At 36.7% G+C, this 15,200-nt stretch overlaps 1 protein-coding gene across 4 annotated transcripts in view; it reads right to left on the bottom strand.

The window, feature by feature from the left end:
• The window catches only part of KCNH8 (potassium voltage-gated channel subfamily H member 8), a 362,579-nt gene that overhangs the window by 121,689 nt on the left and 225,690 nt on the right, over window positions 1–15,200 (bottom strand). For all 4 annotated transcript variants that reach the window (XM_075827220.1, XM_075827218.1, XM_075827219.1 and 1 more), the window contains exons 6-7: window positions 8,050–8,207; window positions 1,115–1,322 (exon numbers count right to left, since the gene is read on the bottom strand). In XM_075827220.1, coding sequence (XP_075683335.1) covers window positions 1,115–1,322; window positions 8,050–8,207 — 366 coding nt within the window. The remainder of the gene's footprint in view (window positions 1–1,114; window positions 1,323–8,049; window positions 8,208–15,200) is intronic.

Consider the following 15,200-nt stretch of genomic DNA (forward strand, 5'->3'; position numbering starts at 1 on the left):
AGGCCCACTAACTGGGCAAATGTAAAGAATGGACTTCAATAACTTTTGTCCTTGAAGCCTTACTAAACTTCATTTAACCTTTTCTGGTATCACACGTATAACAATATCTAACAAAAATTATTAAAACAAAAAAAATATATACAGATTTTCTATTTTGATATTTTGGGTACCCAGATAATGTTTGTATTAGGAGTTTTAATTTATTACTGTTTACATGATCATGATCATGGTTTACATAATCATGAATAGTGTGAGGTCTATAAAGATGTTGTGGGGCTAAAGTAATTTAGTGTAGATACGGTACCTGGGGGCAATCAAAATTAACATATAATATTTCCTAATATTAGAATAATTATTAATGAAGGACCAGTAAGCTGTGCAGGGGCAACACATTCAAACATTTCCTAGCCTTGGAGACTTAGTAGAATAAAGAATGTGAACCTTTTTTTTATCATCACATTTTACTAAAAGAAGTCTCATGCAAATGGCAGAACCATGAGCAAGGAGCCGGTACAGAGGTACACGCTGTGTCCCTGTTCCATACTGTCCCTGCTCTGTACTCTGCATTGTGCCGCCATGTGCTTTTGTATAGTGCCTCTGTACCGAGCCCTGTTATAGAGATATTCTCCCATAGAAGCAATGCCTCCATAATATGGTACCTGCTGAAACAAAGCAGGATTATTTTTCTTTTGGATTCATATGTAATCGGACCGAAAAAAACACCATATGGTCTCAGAGGAAATCGGAGGTACAGTATGGTCATATTTGGAAAGGTACAACTTGGAAATTGTAAGGAGCCATAATTCAGCCATGTGCATGAGGACTTAAAGAAGACTGAACTACAAGTTCACATTAGGTTGCAAGTTAAATAGAACATGTTGCAGTTTTACAGTCAATGACACAAAGAACTTTTCTTTTTCAGTTTCAGTAGAAAACTGAGTAGAAATTTATATATACAAAATATTTGTCATCTTTCATAGATATGTGAAACACACCCATAATTTTGCACACATAGGACGATGACAGGATATGTTTAAATTAAAAAAAAGTGCATTCATTTAATTTAAGGCATAATTTCAATATTACAGTAGATTTATATTTGAATGTGTCTTACCTATGTCCCAGGTGAGGGGGTTATTTTCTTCCATTTCCATTTTGCCAATGACATACCAAATGCAAGCCATCCAATGAGCCAAAAGGGCAAACATGGACATGAGTAAAGTAAGAACTATAGTGCTATGCTGGGAATAGCGATCCAACTTCTGAAGAAGCCGTAGAAGCCGTAATAATCTTATGGTTTTCAAAAGGTGAACAAGAGAAACCTACAGAGTAATCACAGTAATCATGTTAACAAATGACTATGTGCTCTCTATACAGAACTGTCTCTATATTCTTGCAGCTAGTTGAGTAGTAAAAAATAAAAAAAAAGCAGCATTTGATTTTGAAATTCAATTTAAATGAAACAAGTCAAATAAATTTAAGTAAGGTTTTTCTTCTATTTTAGTATAGAAATAATGAGCTACGAAGAATACAACAATGGACAAATAACACACTGTTAGTAATAAAACATGATTTTTCATTTAGTAATTTATTGATTATACATTAAGACTATTTTTAACTATTCTTTGATAATAAAGCGTTTATATTATAACATTCATTTTTAAAATGCATTCCGTATATTGCTTAGGCTCTGTTCCCTCTGTGTCCCTCATGGATTCTTGTATTTTTGACTGCAAGAACAGTGCAGTCTGAACCATTATACATGCCATCTAACATACCAGAACCCCAACAGAAACTTGATGAACCCCATGATAAGTCAGTAAGGGCCATCAGGGTTCATGGGTAAATGTTTGCAAATAGATCCAGCATAGCTATCTTAGCTCTGTTATTCATGGAAGCCATGATGCCAGTGTGAACAAAGCCTCAAATTAGCACATACAGGGTATTGAATTAACCGGAAACTAACAAGATATTTAGGAAACAACACAATGAAATGGCAGGAGACATGAAGCAACTAACAATGGAATAAAAGTGACAAAACAAGAAATGGTTTGAACCTTCTATTAAGCCTGTATACATGCTATTAACTAATACATAGCATACAGATGTAGCAATCTTTAACTTGACTCTTAACACGTTAAATACATTGTGGCAATAAACTTTAACGAGTTTTTCAATGGCTTTCAATGGCTTTTGTTGTGTGATATCACACTGCAGCAATATCAGAGTCAAGTTAAATTTTGCTACATCTGTATATACAAGAAAATGCCTATTTATCTTCATTTAGCTGAGTTTAGAACATTTTTTAAGCACAATCTGACTTTGACCTAAACTTGAAACTTTTCAAATATACTAAAATAGCTTTTGGGATTTTAATGACATTTTCTATACACTGAGGTATAGGGTAACTCCATATTAACAAAAATGTGATGTATTTCTGGGAGTTTTTGAAAATGTAAACATTTTTAGTGTCTGTGTCTGCATGATTTGTGGTGGTGATAGAGATAAAATCACATTCTTACTATTGAGTCACCTAAATATTTTTTGAGGTCTCCCTAACACTAAAACACAACATGGAATAGCACTCTATAGATGAAGTTACCCTTTAAAATAATAATAAATTATCTGATTATTTTTAACATAATTTGGTTGTTTAATTGATGATTATTTAATGATTAATCATTTTGTTTATAATGCCTAACTAATGGTGATCTATATTTATTTTTACGTGTTGGTGCAATTTAAATTTGTATCAATCAAATATTATCTAAACTATGATAATAGTGGAACAATGATTTCATAAACCTACAATATAATCTCTAATGACTGTGTATTACCGCAGCATATAAAATTGGTTATACGCATAAATAAAATATTCTTTAACTATTTGAAAAAATATATTGAAAAAAAAATTACAAAATGGAAAAAGGTTAAATCAAAGTTAACTTAAAATGATATAGATCTGGTTACATTTTTTATTTTTCATGAGCTGAGAGAACATTTTTAAAATACGAATAAAAAAAAAAATGAAATTTGGAATAGAAGTTACTAAATGCCAACCCTGATGATTGTAAGAACAGAATGCAGATGCTTATAGAAAATGATAGGCCCTTTTGGTATAAAGTGGAGAGATAAAGACTAACATTTGGCATTCATTCCTTGGTGCGTACCAGGTTGTCCTTTTGTGGGCATATGCCAACGTCATTGATAGAAGGCAGCACGGGAAGCAGTGTAAAAAAATAAAGAAAAATAAAATGCTTTTTCAAAAAGTGTTGGCTTTAATATCTCAAAAAGAAGTTTATTTATCTTACAAATCATGGCTAAATTTTTTATTTACTTATTGATAAAGTTTTGTACTTATAATGTGTTCTGGCATCATTTGTACTAATAATGTCAAAATTGGTTCTGTATTTTTTTCCATTTCTTTTTATAGTTTCTTGAAATGTGATTTTATTTAAAGTCTATTTGGTTTATGTATTTCTAATATTGTCAGTTCAAAGTTTTTACTAGAAGGAGTAATAATTAAAGCAGGGAGTTGCAATGTCTGCTTGCAGCATGAAGATTTAATTTAGGCCTTGTGCATATAGTGCCGTTTTGCTACATTTATAGATTTTAAACGGAAGATATATAAAAGGAAAACTTATACTTCTTTTCTTTTTGGACCCATTGGTCGTTTTGGCTTAAAAAAAAAATACACATTCACTGTAAACAAAGCCTCATATCACATTTTTTTGCACCATCATTTCAATACAAGATCATAAATATAGAATTATGAGATTTTTCTTGTATGGCAAAATTAGAGAACCGTTTTGCAAAATTATTTCGTTAAATTAAGGTAAATTAAAACATTTCACATGAACAATCTATTAAAACAATCTATTTTGTAGAGCATAGAAATGTTGTTGATTGTACATCCAGGTTAACTGCATGATAAAAAGGATCATCTTATAATGGGCCTGATTCACTTACTGGAGTTGACATGCTATTAGCTGTTGTTCAGGGGCGTAACTAGGAAAGACTGGGCCCCATAGCAAACTTACTTTTGACTGGGCCCCCCCCTCCCCTGGGTGTCACACAACCCCCCCTTGTAGATAGTGCCTTTTTTACAAACCCCCCCTTTTGATAACGCCATACAGCCCCCCTGTAGATAACGCCATACAGCCCCCTTTGTAGATATCTACAGATGGGGCTGTATGGCGCTATCTACAGAGGGGGCTGTATGGCGTTATCTACGGGGGGCTGTATGGCGTTATCTACGGGGGGGTTGTATGGCGTTCCCTACAGGGGGGGTGTATGGCGTTCCCTACAGGGGGGGACTGTATGGCGTTCCCTACAGGGGGGGCTGTATGGCACTATCTACAGGGGCGGGCTGTATGGCGCTATCTACAGGGGCGGGCTGTATGGCGCTATCTACAGGGGGACTGTATGGCGCTATCTACATGGGGGACTGTATGGCGCTAACTACAGAGGGGGCTGTATGCGTTATCTAGAGGGGGGACTGTATGGCGTTATCTACGGGGGTCTGTATGGCGTTCCCTACAGAGGGGGCTGTCTGGCGTTATCTACAGGGGGACTGTATGGCGTTACCTACAGGGAGTCTGTATGGCGTTCCCTACAGGGGGGGTCTGTAGGGAACGCCATACAGCCCCCCCTGTAGGGAACGCCATACAGCCCCCCCTGTAGGGAACGCCATACAGCCACCCTCCCTGTAGGGAACGCCATACAGCGTCGTCCCCCCTGTAGGGAAGGCCATACAGCCCCCCCCGTAGGGAATGCCATACAGCGTCATCCCCCCTGTAGGGAACGCCATACAGCGTCCCCCCGTAGGGAACACCATACAGCCCCCCCCCTGTAGGGAACGCCATACAGCGTCGTCGTCCCTGTAGGGAACGCCATACAGCGTCTCCCCCCTGTAGGGAACGCCATACAGCGTCGTCCCCCCTGTAGGGAACGCCATACAGCGTCCCCCCCCTGTAGGGAATGCCATACAGCGTCCCCCCCCCTGTAGGGAACGCTATACAGCGTCCCCCCCCTCCCAAAAAAATGCGACCTACAATGTGTCCTAATAAAAGACATGTATCCCCTATCCACAGGATAGGGGATACATGTGTAATCGCTGGCAGCGATAAGGAGAAAAGGGGACTGAAAGTCCCCTGATGTTCTCCATGACTAAACTCGGACTTCCGGGGTCTGTGTCGGCAGTTCACTAAAAATGAAAGGAGCGCTGGTCACGCATGCGCAGAAGCGCGACCGGCGCTCCATTCATTTCTCCGAAGCTGCCGACACAGACCCCGGAAGTCCGAGGTTTGTGATAGAGAACGTCAGGGGACTTTCAGTCCCCCGTTCTCCCTATCGCTGCCAGCGATTACACATGTATCCCCTATCCTGTGGATAGGGGATACATGTCTTTTGTTTAATGGCAGAGCGGGGAGATACCTCCCTGCTCTGCCGTACTGTTCAGTGGCGTCCCGCTGTAGCAGCCATAGCGGCTGCTAGTGGAGCCTGCGGCCATGGTCGGGGCCCGTGCCGGCGGGCGACACGGGCCCCCTCATGCCGCGGGCCCCGTAGCAGCCGCTACTGCTGCTACGGCGGTAGTTACGCCACTGCTGTTGTTATAATATGTGCCTTGTTTATTAGTGCAAGATTTTGTGAATTTAATATTGTTTTAAAATTTTATGCACATCTCAAATTGTATTGAGGTATATGAGTAAGTTCTAGAATGATTCTAGAATCATTGCCTACTTTCTAAAATAATCCTATCAGATAGTGTGTCTTGGTACCCATCATGGTTTAAAAACCAAGCACTGAAAATGAGGATTAAAGATGCTGATTTCGGCACCATGCTGACCTCAACATAACATAGGGGACAATTTTTAAGGAAAGTTACTAAATCCGTAATAAAATATACGTGACAGGTACAAGATCATGGGCTAGTAATAGATAAGTTAATTGATTTACTTTAAGAGCAGTCCCAATCAAAATTGAAATAATCTAAACTTAAAATATTTTACATTTAGTTTCTTTATTAATCACAATATTTTCCTGTTATCTTTATTCAGCCATCACTTCCAGCCAGGAGAAGCTGAAGCCTTACATTCTTACGTCCTTTAAACGGGTTTTCCCATCAAATTTATAACATATCAGCAAGATATTCCATAAATGTCAGATAGATCGAGGCCCCACCTCTGAGGGACCCCGAACCTTTGTTTCTCCATGCTGCATTCAGACACAGACTGGAAGGGTTGTCACTCTATTTAAGTCTATGTTATTTATGGAAAGACCTCAGCCTTATTCTATTTAGTCTACATTGGCAGCCTTAATCTGGCGATATGCAGATCAGGGGTCTCCTGATTTCCTGATAGGTAGGAGTCCCAGATGTAGTACGCCCTCCTATTTGACATTTATGGCAAATTCTAGGGATATGCCATAAATGTTTGAAATGGGTTATTCCCTGTAAATACTAAATATTCATTCAGACTGTTAATGAATAGACAATCATTGAAATTGTTCTTTTCCACTTTCTATAAAGCAATAAGGGTGCTATTTTTTTTATTTTAATGTGTAGCTCTTTGTATTATTTAGTTGGGTTTCAGAGTGAGAGTGGGTGAGTGGAAGGTGGTACTGTAAATGATCACTCATCTGCAGGTGCTATATAATACGCTAAATTATTCTTTATAAAGATTAATATACACAAATGATAACAACTCAATGAAATTGTATAAGGCCATGTTCAGACGTGGCAGAATTTTTCCGCTGCAAATGTTGGTGCAGATTCGGGGCAATTACGCAACGAATCTTCTCCAATATTTGCATATTTGACAGGTAATTCAGATGTTGCAGATATCACAGCAGACTTGCCACAGATTTCAGTTTTTGCATTGCAAAGGCTGAAATCCGCAGTGAAATTCCGCTTCTTCTTCACAACATAATGAGCGTGCTGCACCGCACCGCAGCCAAAATTCTGCACAGTTATTTTCCGCAACGTCTGAACTAAATTTCCTAAAAATGTATAGAAAGCAATTGTAAAAAACGGCTGCTGCAGAATTCCACTGTGGACTGTCCGCAGCGGAATTCAACAGCAATTCTGCCACGTCTGAATGTGCCCTAAAAGATTAGATATAAAATCAGAATTTGTATATTTTGCCAGAACATAGAAGGACAAAACCCTATGTAAATAGGTAAATAGCACTTCTGGGCAGTAAAAATCATGCAATAAACATTGTGCAGCAAGTTTCAATGAGCTCCAAAGTGACAAAGAGTAGAAAAAAATCTCTGTAAATCGTGAATGATCTTCCCATAGAAGGCCTCTAGAAATAGATACACATATTAAAAATATATTTGTGCCATTCTCTTGGTATTTATGTATATAAAAATAGTTGAAACATGATAAACTGTATAAAGAATAATTCTACCTTCATATTAATTTTGTGCATTTTTTTTACTACAGTATTTGATGTGACAGTAATTATAGCTAAGCAGACCTGCCATGTCTAGACTGGCTATAACTGTAAGTCAAATTGCCCTTAAAAAATGTATTAAAATATATGCTGCTCGAAGCATGAGCAATAAAAATATTGCTGAGGTAAAAAAAAATATGATAATGTGGACCAATATTTCACAGCAACATGTATTGTATCTAGGATTTGGGATTCAAATGCTTAGAGAATTAAATTCAGAATACATATTGTAAGAGACCACAAGCAGCAAATTTTAAATCCTGCATGTATAAAATGTAGCTGATTCATAGGTCACCTAGGGTAAGAAGATACAAACATAAAGGCATGGGATATGCATCTAAAGGTATGGTGAAAGGGAGAAGATAAAGTGAAGCATTGGTAAGTGTCAAATTGTATTAGAAGAACGGAAAAGAATTATAGTGGACTATATGTGATGAATCAGAGCAATACATTTTTTTAAAAGGAATTTATATATAAAATGTAATTAAAATACTAAATTAATATTTCAAATTCATAAACCTAACAACATAGTTAAGGATCAGAACCCTGCATGCTGGTGTTTAGTTCTAGACAAGAAATGTTAACTACTTACCACAGTGACATTAAAAGCATAAAGGAGATCAAAGGGAAGAGCAGCAATTAAGTCAATGACGAACCAAGTTGTAACATAGTGGATACAAATAGATCTTGCTTTAAATATAACTTGGCCCGACTTGCTGACATAGGTTGTTCGGAAATTTAAAATAATATCTGCTTGGCAAAGAAAGAAAAAAAGAAAGAAAGAAAAAAGACAGGTATCATATATTTTATAACAAAAGAAATATAAGTAAAAGTGGCCATTAGTAAAACCAAAGTATTCAAACACTCAAAAACAAGTAGGCAAATAAAATCTCAAATATCTGGAAGCAATGGGGCAGATTTTCTACTTTGTCTGGGTCTAAAAACTGTGGAAAAAGTGCAATATTTTGGCGTAAATTGGTGCAGTTTTGATGTTTGCACCTCACCAGACACTTTTTAAAAGTGGGAAAGGGGCATGGCTTCCTAAATGAGGCATGGCTTAAAATACGCCAATGTGTGACAAAAATGTGACAAAAAACTGGCACAAAATTCTGGCGCAAAATAAGTCAAATCAAAAGTTATATGAGGAAGACAAAAGTGTCTAAGGGCACGTTAAGATATGGCAGAATATTTCCGCTGCAAATGTTGGTGCAGATTTGGGGCAATTACGCAACGAATCTGCACCAACATTTACATATTTGACAGGTAATTCAGACGTTGCAGATATCACAGCGGACTTGCCACAGATTTCAGTTTTTGCATTGCAAAGGCTGAAATCTGCAGTGAAATTCCGCTTCTTCCCCGCAACGTCCTGAGCATGCTGCGGAGGGGAAATTCTGCACCGCAGCCTGATTTCTGCACAGTTATTTTCTGCAACGTCTGAACTAGGTTTCCTAAAAATGTATAGAAACAAATGTAAAAAACGGCTGCTGCAGAATTCCACTGCGGACTGTCCGCAGCGGAATTCAACAGCAATTCTGCCACGTGTGAATGTGCCCTAACAGGTCATGGAAAATGTACATGACAGAGCTGCGGGCATGGAGACTGTACTATGAAGCAGTAAACACACCATGTGCTGCCATACAGTGTTCCTTGTAGAAAAGAATATCTCCATAATAAGGCATCCAACAATATTTTTTTGTTGGATTTATACCTACGCTGACAGAAATAACATCTGTACGCCCTTGTATGAAATCTGATGCATACAGAGATAAAGTAGAGACATATGGAAGTCTAAGGGTGCCATATTACGTGTCCATACTACGCTGAGATTGTACGAAGCCGTAATACATTTGTGTAAATTACTATATGGCTAGCTTCAGACTGGTTTCTATTTGACAATTTTCACGTTTTGCTGGAGATGTATAGTGGAAAACCAAAACATTGTTTTAATTATAACATTTAATAATTTTGTTATATGATTACAGTTTAAATTGTGAAAAGCATTACATTAATTTTACATTTTAAATGGAAGTGATTCTAAATTTTAAACAACTCAAAAGGTTTATTTTTGTATACTCAACAACTCAATTTCTATGTATAATTTGTTAGATCACAAACCTGCATATATCATTTCTTTAGATATGGACACTATAATTTTTAAATAAAGTGAACACAAGTATTATATTGATATACTGCAAAACTAAATTAAAAAAGAAGACATTTTAAAGCAAATATATAATTAATTAATAAATGTTTAATATATACAAAATGAAGGAAGAAAAAAAACTTATGAAGCTGCATTTTATATACAGTAGACCACAAAGCTTTGAGTGATTTATAATCATTCATATTATTATTATTATTATTATTATTATTAGTAGTAGTAGTAGTAGTAGTAGTAGTAGTAGTAGTAGTAGTAGTAGTAATAGTAGTAGTAGTAGTAGTAGTAGTAGTGGTGGAAGTGGTAGTAGTAGTAGTAGTAGTAGTAGTAGTATTAGTAGAGTAGTAGTAGTATATTATATAGGGAAAGGTAATGGCTAAATATTTTATATATTAATTATATTCACTGACATTCACTAAGCCATTTCAAATTCATCTACTTTCTCCTTAACAAAAGATTGGTAAGTTGCAACTAACAGTGTTTTAACCTTTGCTTTCAATGTTTGCATAATGTATAGATCTTTAACCCCTTTAGGATAAAGCCATTTTTGCCCCGTTGACCAGACAAAATGTAGATTTTTCTATCTCAGTATTTCGGAAATAATAACTTTTTTATACTTGCATCAATGGGGATATGTTTTTTTTGTAGGACAAGTTGTAGTTTCTACACATACTATGTATGTTAGTCATTCATTTTTATTATTGTAATTATCACTGTCCTGAAAAAAAGTGTATTATTATTTATAGAACATGTTGTAATGTTTATAGGGGTACCAAATATGTGAAAGTTATATTGCTGTATGTGTGTTTTATAAAACTGCATTTTATTCTAACAAAAATGTGTTTTTTTCTTTTTCTTGTTTGTGCCCAAATAATTATTTTCATATTTATTGTTATTTTTTTTATCACATACAAGGATTTTAATTTTACATAAATGTTTTAATTGCAATATACTGACATACTTATGTATAATGTGCCTGTGCATAAAAATGCCCTATCAGGTTTTTACAAGCGACAGTTCCAGGCTTTCTCCATAGTGATGACAGCCCCCACGATCATGTCAGGTTTGAGTGTGACACTGAATGGTTTAACCGTATTTTCAGAACCGGGTAGTTGCAGCAGAAGTCTTCCCTCCAGTAAATTGCATGTGTACGGCCACTATAAACGTGTCTGAACCCCTTAGTGACCACCAATACGAATTTTCATGGTGGTCACTAAGGGGCCTTAGGTTAGGCCGCTGCCTTTTCACAGCAGCTAAGTCTAAGTCCTGCATGGGTGTCCTGTGCAGGCTGGAGCAGGTGCTCGCCTGTCTGATGACAGGCGGGCTCCTGCTCCAACGGTAGCGATCAAAGTTTACTTAGATGACGGCTGTTTAACTCGTTAAATGCTGCGGTCAATAGTGAATGTAAAACTGTTTTTTGGTCAACTTAACTCTCAAATGAAATTTAATAAAAAGTGATCAAAAAGGTCTACGTACTAAAAAATGGTACCGATAAAAACTACAGCTCGTCCCACAAAAATCGGTTTCAATCGGTAAAAAAAAAGTTGTGACTCTCAGAATGTGGCGACACAAAACATTATTTTTTTTTAACAAAGAGTTTATTATCAATAAAATATATTAACACAGAGAAAAAGGAGTCAAACACTACTATTGAAAAAGTAGAAAATATCAATTTTATTATATCAATTTAAAAATGAGGAGATATAAAAAACTTACAGAGGAACCAAAATCAGATCTGTATAAGGGCCATATATGTAATAGTATAGACACCACATATGTTTTATTATGGAAATGCACAGTCCATGTAATTGACCGTGGTAAAACAAGCATTCAGTATGGTTTGAAAATTCAAATACTAATGACTTAGGTACATACTGCGTATCTTTCTAAATGACTGAGTATTTACAGTGTGCATTCTCAAACCCACTACAAAACAGTATATAAGGGAGTATGGTCATAGACTAGAGGGATGGAACCTAGCATGATAGCCAGGCATATCTAGCCTAATAGACACCATGTATCAAACACTCCCCAGAAACAGGGGGTGGAAGAATAATGATACCACAACACTGTGGATTTAGTGTTTTTGGACTTTGCAAAGGCATTTGACACTGTCCCCCATAGACGCCTAATGGGTAAATTACGGACTATAGGTTTAGAAAATATAGTTTGTAATTGGATTGAGAATTGGCTCAAGGACCGTATCCAGAGAGTTGTGGTCAATGATTCCTACTCTGAATGGTCACCGGTTATAAGTGGTGTACCCCAGGGTTCAGTGCTGGGACCCCTATTATTCAACTTATTTATTAATGATATAGAGGATGGGATTAATAGCACTATTTCTATTTTTGCAGATGACACCAAGCTATGCAATATAGTTCAGACTATGGAAGATGTTCATGAATTACAGGCAGATTTAAACAAACTAAGTGTTTGGGCGTCCACTTGGCAGATGAAGTTTAATGTAGATAAATGTAAAGTTATGCATCTGGGTACCAACAACCTGCATGCATCATATGTCCTAGGGGGAGCTACACTGGCGGATTCACTTGTTGAGAAGGATCTGGGTGTACTTGTAAATCATAAACTCAATAACAGCATGCAGTGTCAATCAGCTGCTTCAAAGGCCAGCAGGATATTGTCGTGTATTAAAAGAGGCATGGACTCGCGGGACAGGGATGTAATATTACCACTTTACAAAGCATTAGTGAGGCCTCATCTAGAATATGCAGTCCAGTTCTGGGCTCCAGTTCATAGAAAGGATGCCCTGGAGTTGGAAAAAATACAAAGAAGAGCAACGAAGCTAATTAGGGGCATGGAGAATTTAAGTTATGAGGAAAGATTAAAAGAATTAAACCTATTTAGCCTTGAAAAAAGACGACTAAGGGGGGACATGATTAACTTATATAAATATATTAATGGCACATACAAAAAATATGGTGAAATCCTGTTCCTTGTAAAACCCCCTCAAAAAACAAGGGGGCACTCCCTCCGTCTGGAGAAAAAAAGGTTCAAGCTGCAGAGGCGACAAGGCTTCTTTACAGTGAGAACTGTGAATCTATGGAATAGTCTACCGCAGGAGCTGGTCACAGCAGGGACAGTAGATGGCTTTAAAAAAGGGTTAGATAATTTCCTAGAACAAAAAAATATTAGCTCCTATGTGTAGAAATTTTTCCTTCCCTTTTCCCTTCCCTTGGTTGAACTTGATGGACATGTGTCTTTTTTCAGCCGTACTAACTATGTAACTATGTAACTATGTAATAAAAGCATGCCTTACCTATGGGTGTCGCCAGAAAATAATTAGACAGCGCCCCGACGTGCGTTTCGCAATATACAGCTTTTTTAAGGGGTGCAGGTCATATGTTCGAGCTCAGAATAAATATCAGACGGAGGTGATCAGGTGGTGTACTTACAGCCAATCGGGACACCGGTCAATGGCGCATGCGCGCGATTTGAGTGAGAGCACGGGAACACCCATCACAGGTCGCTGTGACACTACTGCTCCTGCCCAGCTCCCAGGACGCGTCACTAAAGAGACGGCGCAGGCGCAGAGTGCCGAGGCTGACGACCCACGAAGGAGTCCCACGCCCTACATTGCCGCATATATGTGGTGTCTATACTATTACATATATGTTCCTTATACAGATCTGATTTTGGTTCCTCTGTAAGTTTTTTATATGTCCTCATTTTTAAATTGATATAATAAAATTGATATTTTCAACTTTTTCAATAGTAGTGTTTGACTCCTTTTTCTCTGTAAGATTCCTTCTGAGACATTTTGGAGGTGGTAAACCTTACACTGGTATCACCTAGCCATTTACTTGACCTGTGAGATTTGTTGTCTTTATATCATCAATAAATCAACAATCAATAAATAAATTTGGTATCAGCATAATCGTATTGAGCCACAGAATAAGGATAAGTTGTCGTTTTTACCGCACGGTGAAAGCCGTAAAAACAAAACCTAAAAAACAATTGCGGAATCACCGTTTTTTCCAACTTCAGCCCGCAAAGAATTTGTTTTCAGTTTCCCAGTACATTATATGGAACTATAAATTGTACTAAAAGAAACTACAACTCCTCCCGCAAAAAATAAGCCCTCACACCACTCTATTGACAGGAAAATAAAAAAGTTATGGCTCTTGGAATGTGGGGAGTGAAAAACGAAAAACAAAAAATAAAAAAATGGCTTCGTCCCAAAGGGGTTAAGGGGTTAAATACGTGAGGCCCTAAAGTACTATTACATCATGGTGCGTTAAGTGGTTAATAAGGTCAGGATAATTACATAAAAGTCCATTTCGTCTGAATAAAAGTTATTTTACTGGAACTGTAAGTTACCACTTCCCAAATAGGGGAGAAAAACCACTATTCATAAAATATAAGAGAATACATAGATACATTGTAAAAGGAAAGCACATGAAGTATGTTCTGTAAATTCAATAGAACCAAGGCAAGTCCAACTACCTGAATCATTATCTTGTTTTCATATATTTTACTATTATCTAGTAACCTGAATGTTTAACAGCTGAATAAATAAGTATTGCTACAGTTACAATGTAAGCTGTCATCAGATAATTCAGGTGTCGCAAGTAAGGACAATAATATGACTTGTTGCTGAAAGACATTTCTTGCTCAATTTCTCTATTCCGTTGTTTATTCTTGGTACGACGTGGAGGAAATATACGCTATTCAGATTTATATTTCTAATCTTTCAGATTCAGTGAATCCAGTGATGATAATATACAGTATTAATAGCATACTCATTGTCCGCTGAAAATTATAAATGTCACCAATTTAGTGAAAATGATTAGATCAATATTATAATTATACTCTTAAAATATATTTTCTTACGTCATATAATCCAATATACATGTAAATTATACAGAATATGAAATAAACACCAACAAACAATAATACAAACACTCAAACATGATTATAACAAAAGATACTACCAAAAGCATGCATGAATTAAGGCTGGGCACTATTTGTATTCAGTCCCCCCACTAAGACACGATTGTCAACTTATTTAACCCTTTCAAGACCGAGCTCATTTTGGCCTTCAGGACCAGCCCCATTTTTTCAAATCTGACATGTGTTACTTTATGTGTTAATAACTCCGGAATGCTTTTGCCTATCCAAGCGATTCTGAAGTTGTTTTCTCGTGACATATTGTACTTTATATTAGTGGAAAAATTTGGTCAATAAATTCATTGCTTGTTTGTGAAAAACACCAAAATTGTGAGAAAATTTGCAAAAATTATGATTTTTCTAATTTTAAATGCATCTGCTTATAAAACAGATAGTAATACCACACAAAATAGTTACTATTTCACATATGCCATATGTCTACTTTATATTTGCATCGTTTTTTGAACATTATTTTATTTTTCTAGGACGTTACAAGGCTTAGTACTTTACCAGCAATTTCTCACATTTTCAAGAAAATTTCAAAAGGCGATTTTTACAGGGACCAGTTCAGTTCTAAAGGGCTTTGAGGGCCTTATGTACTAGATAGACCCCATAAATCACCCCATATTAAAAACTGCACCCCTCAAAGTATTCAAAACAGCATTCCGAAAGTT

This window comes from Rhinoderma darwinii, chromosome 5 (assembly GCF_050947455.1).
Source record: "Rhinoderma darwinii isolate aRhiDar2 chromosome 5, aRhiDar2.hap1, whole genome shotgun sequence".
In the NCBI taxonomy this organism is placed as follows: Eukaryota; Metazoa; Chordata; class Amphibia; order Anura; family Rhinodermatidae; genus Rhinoderma; species Rhinoderma darwinii.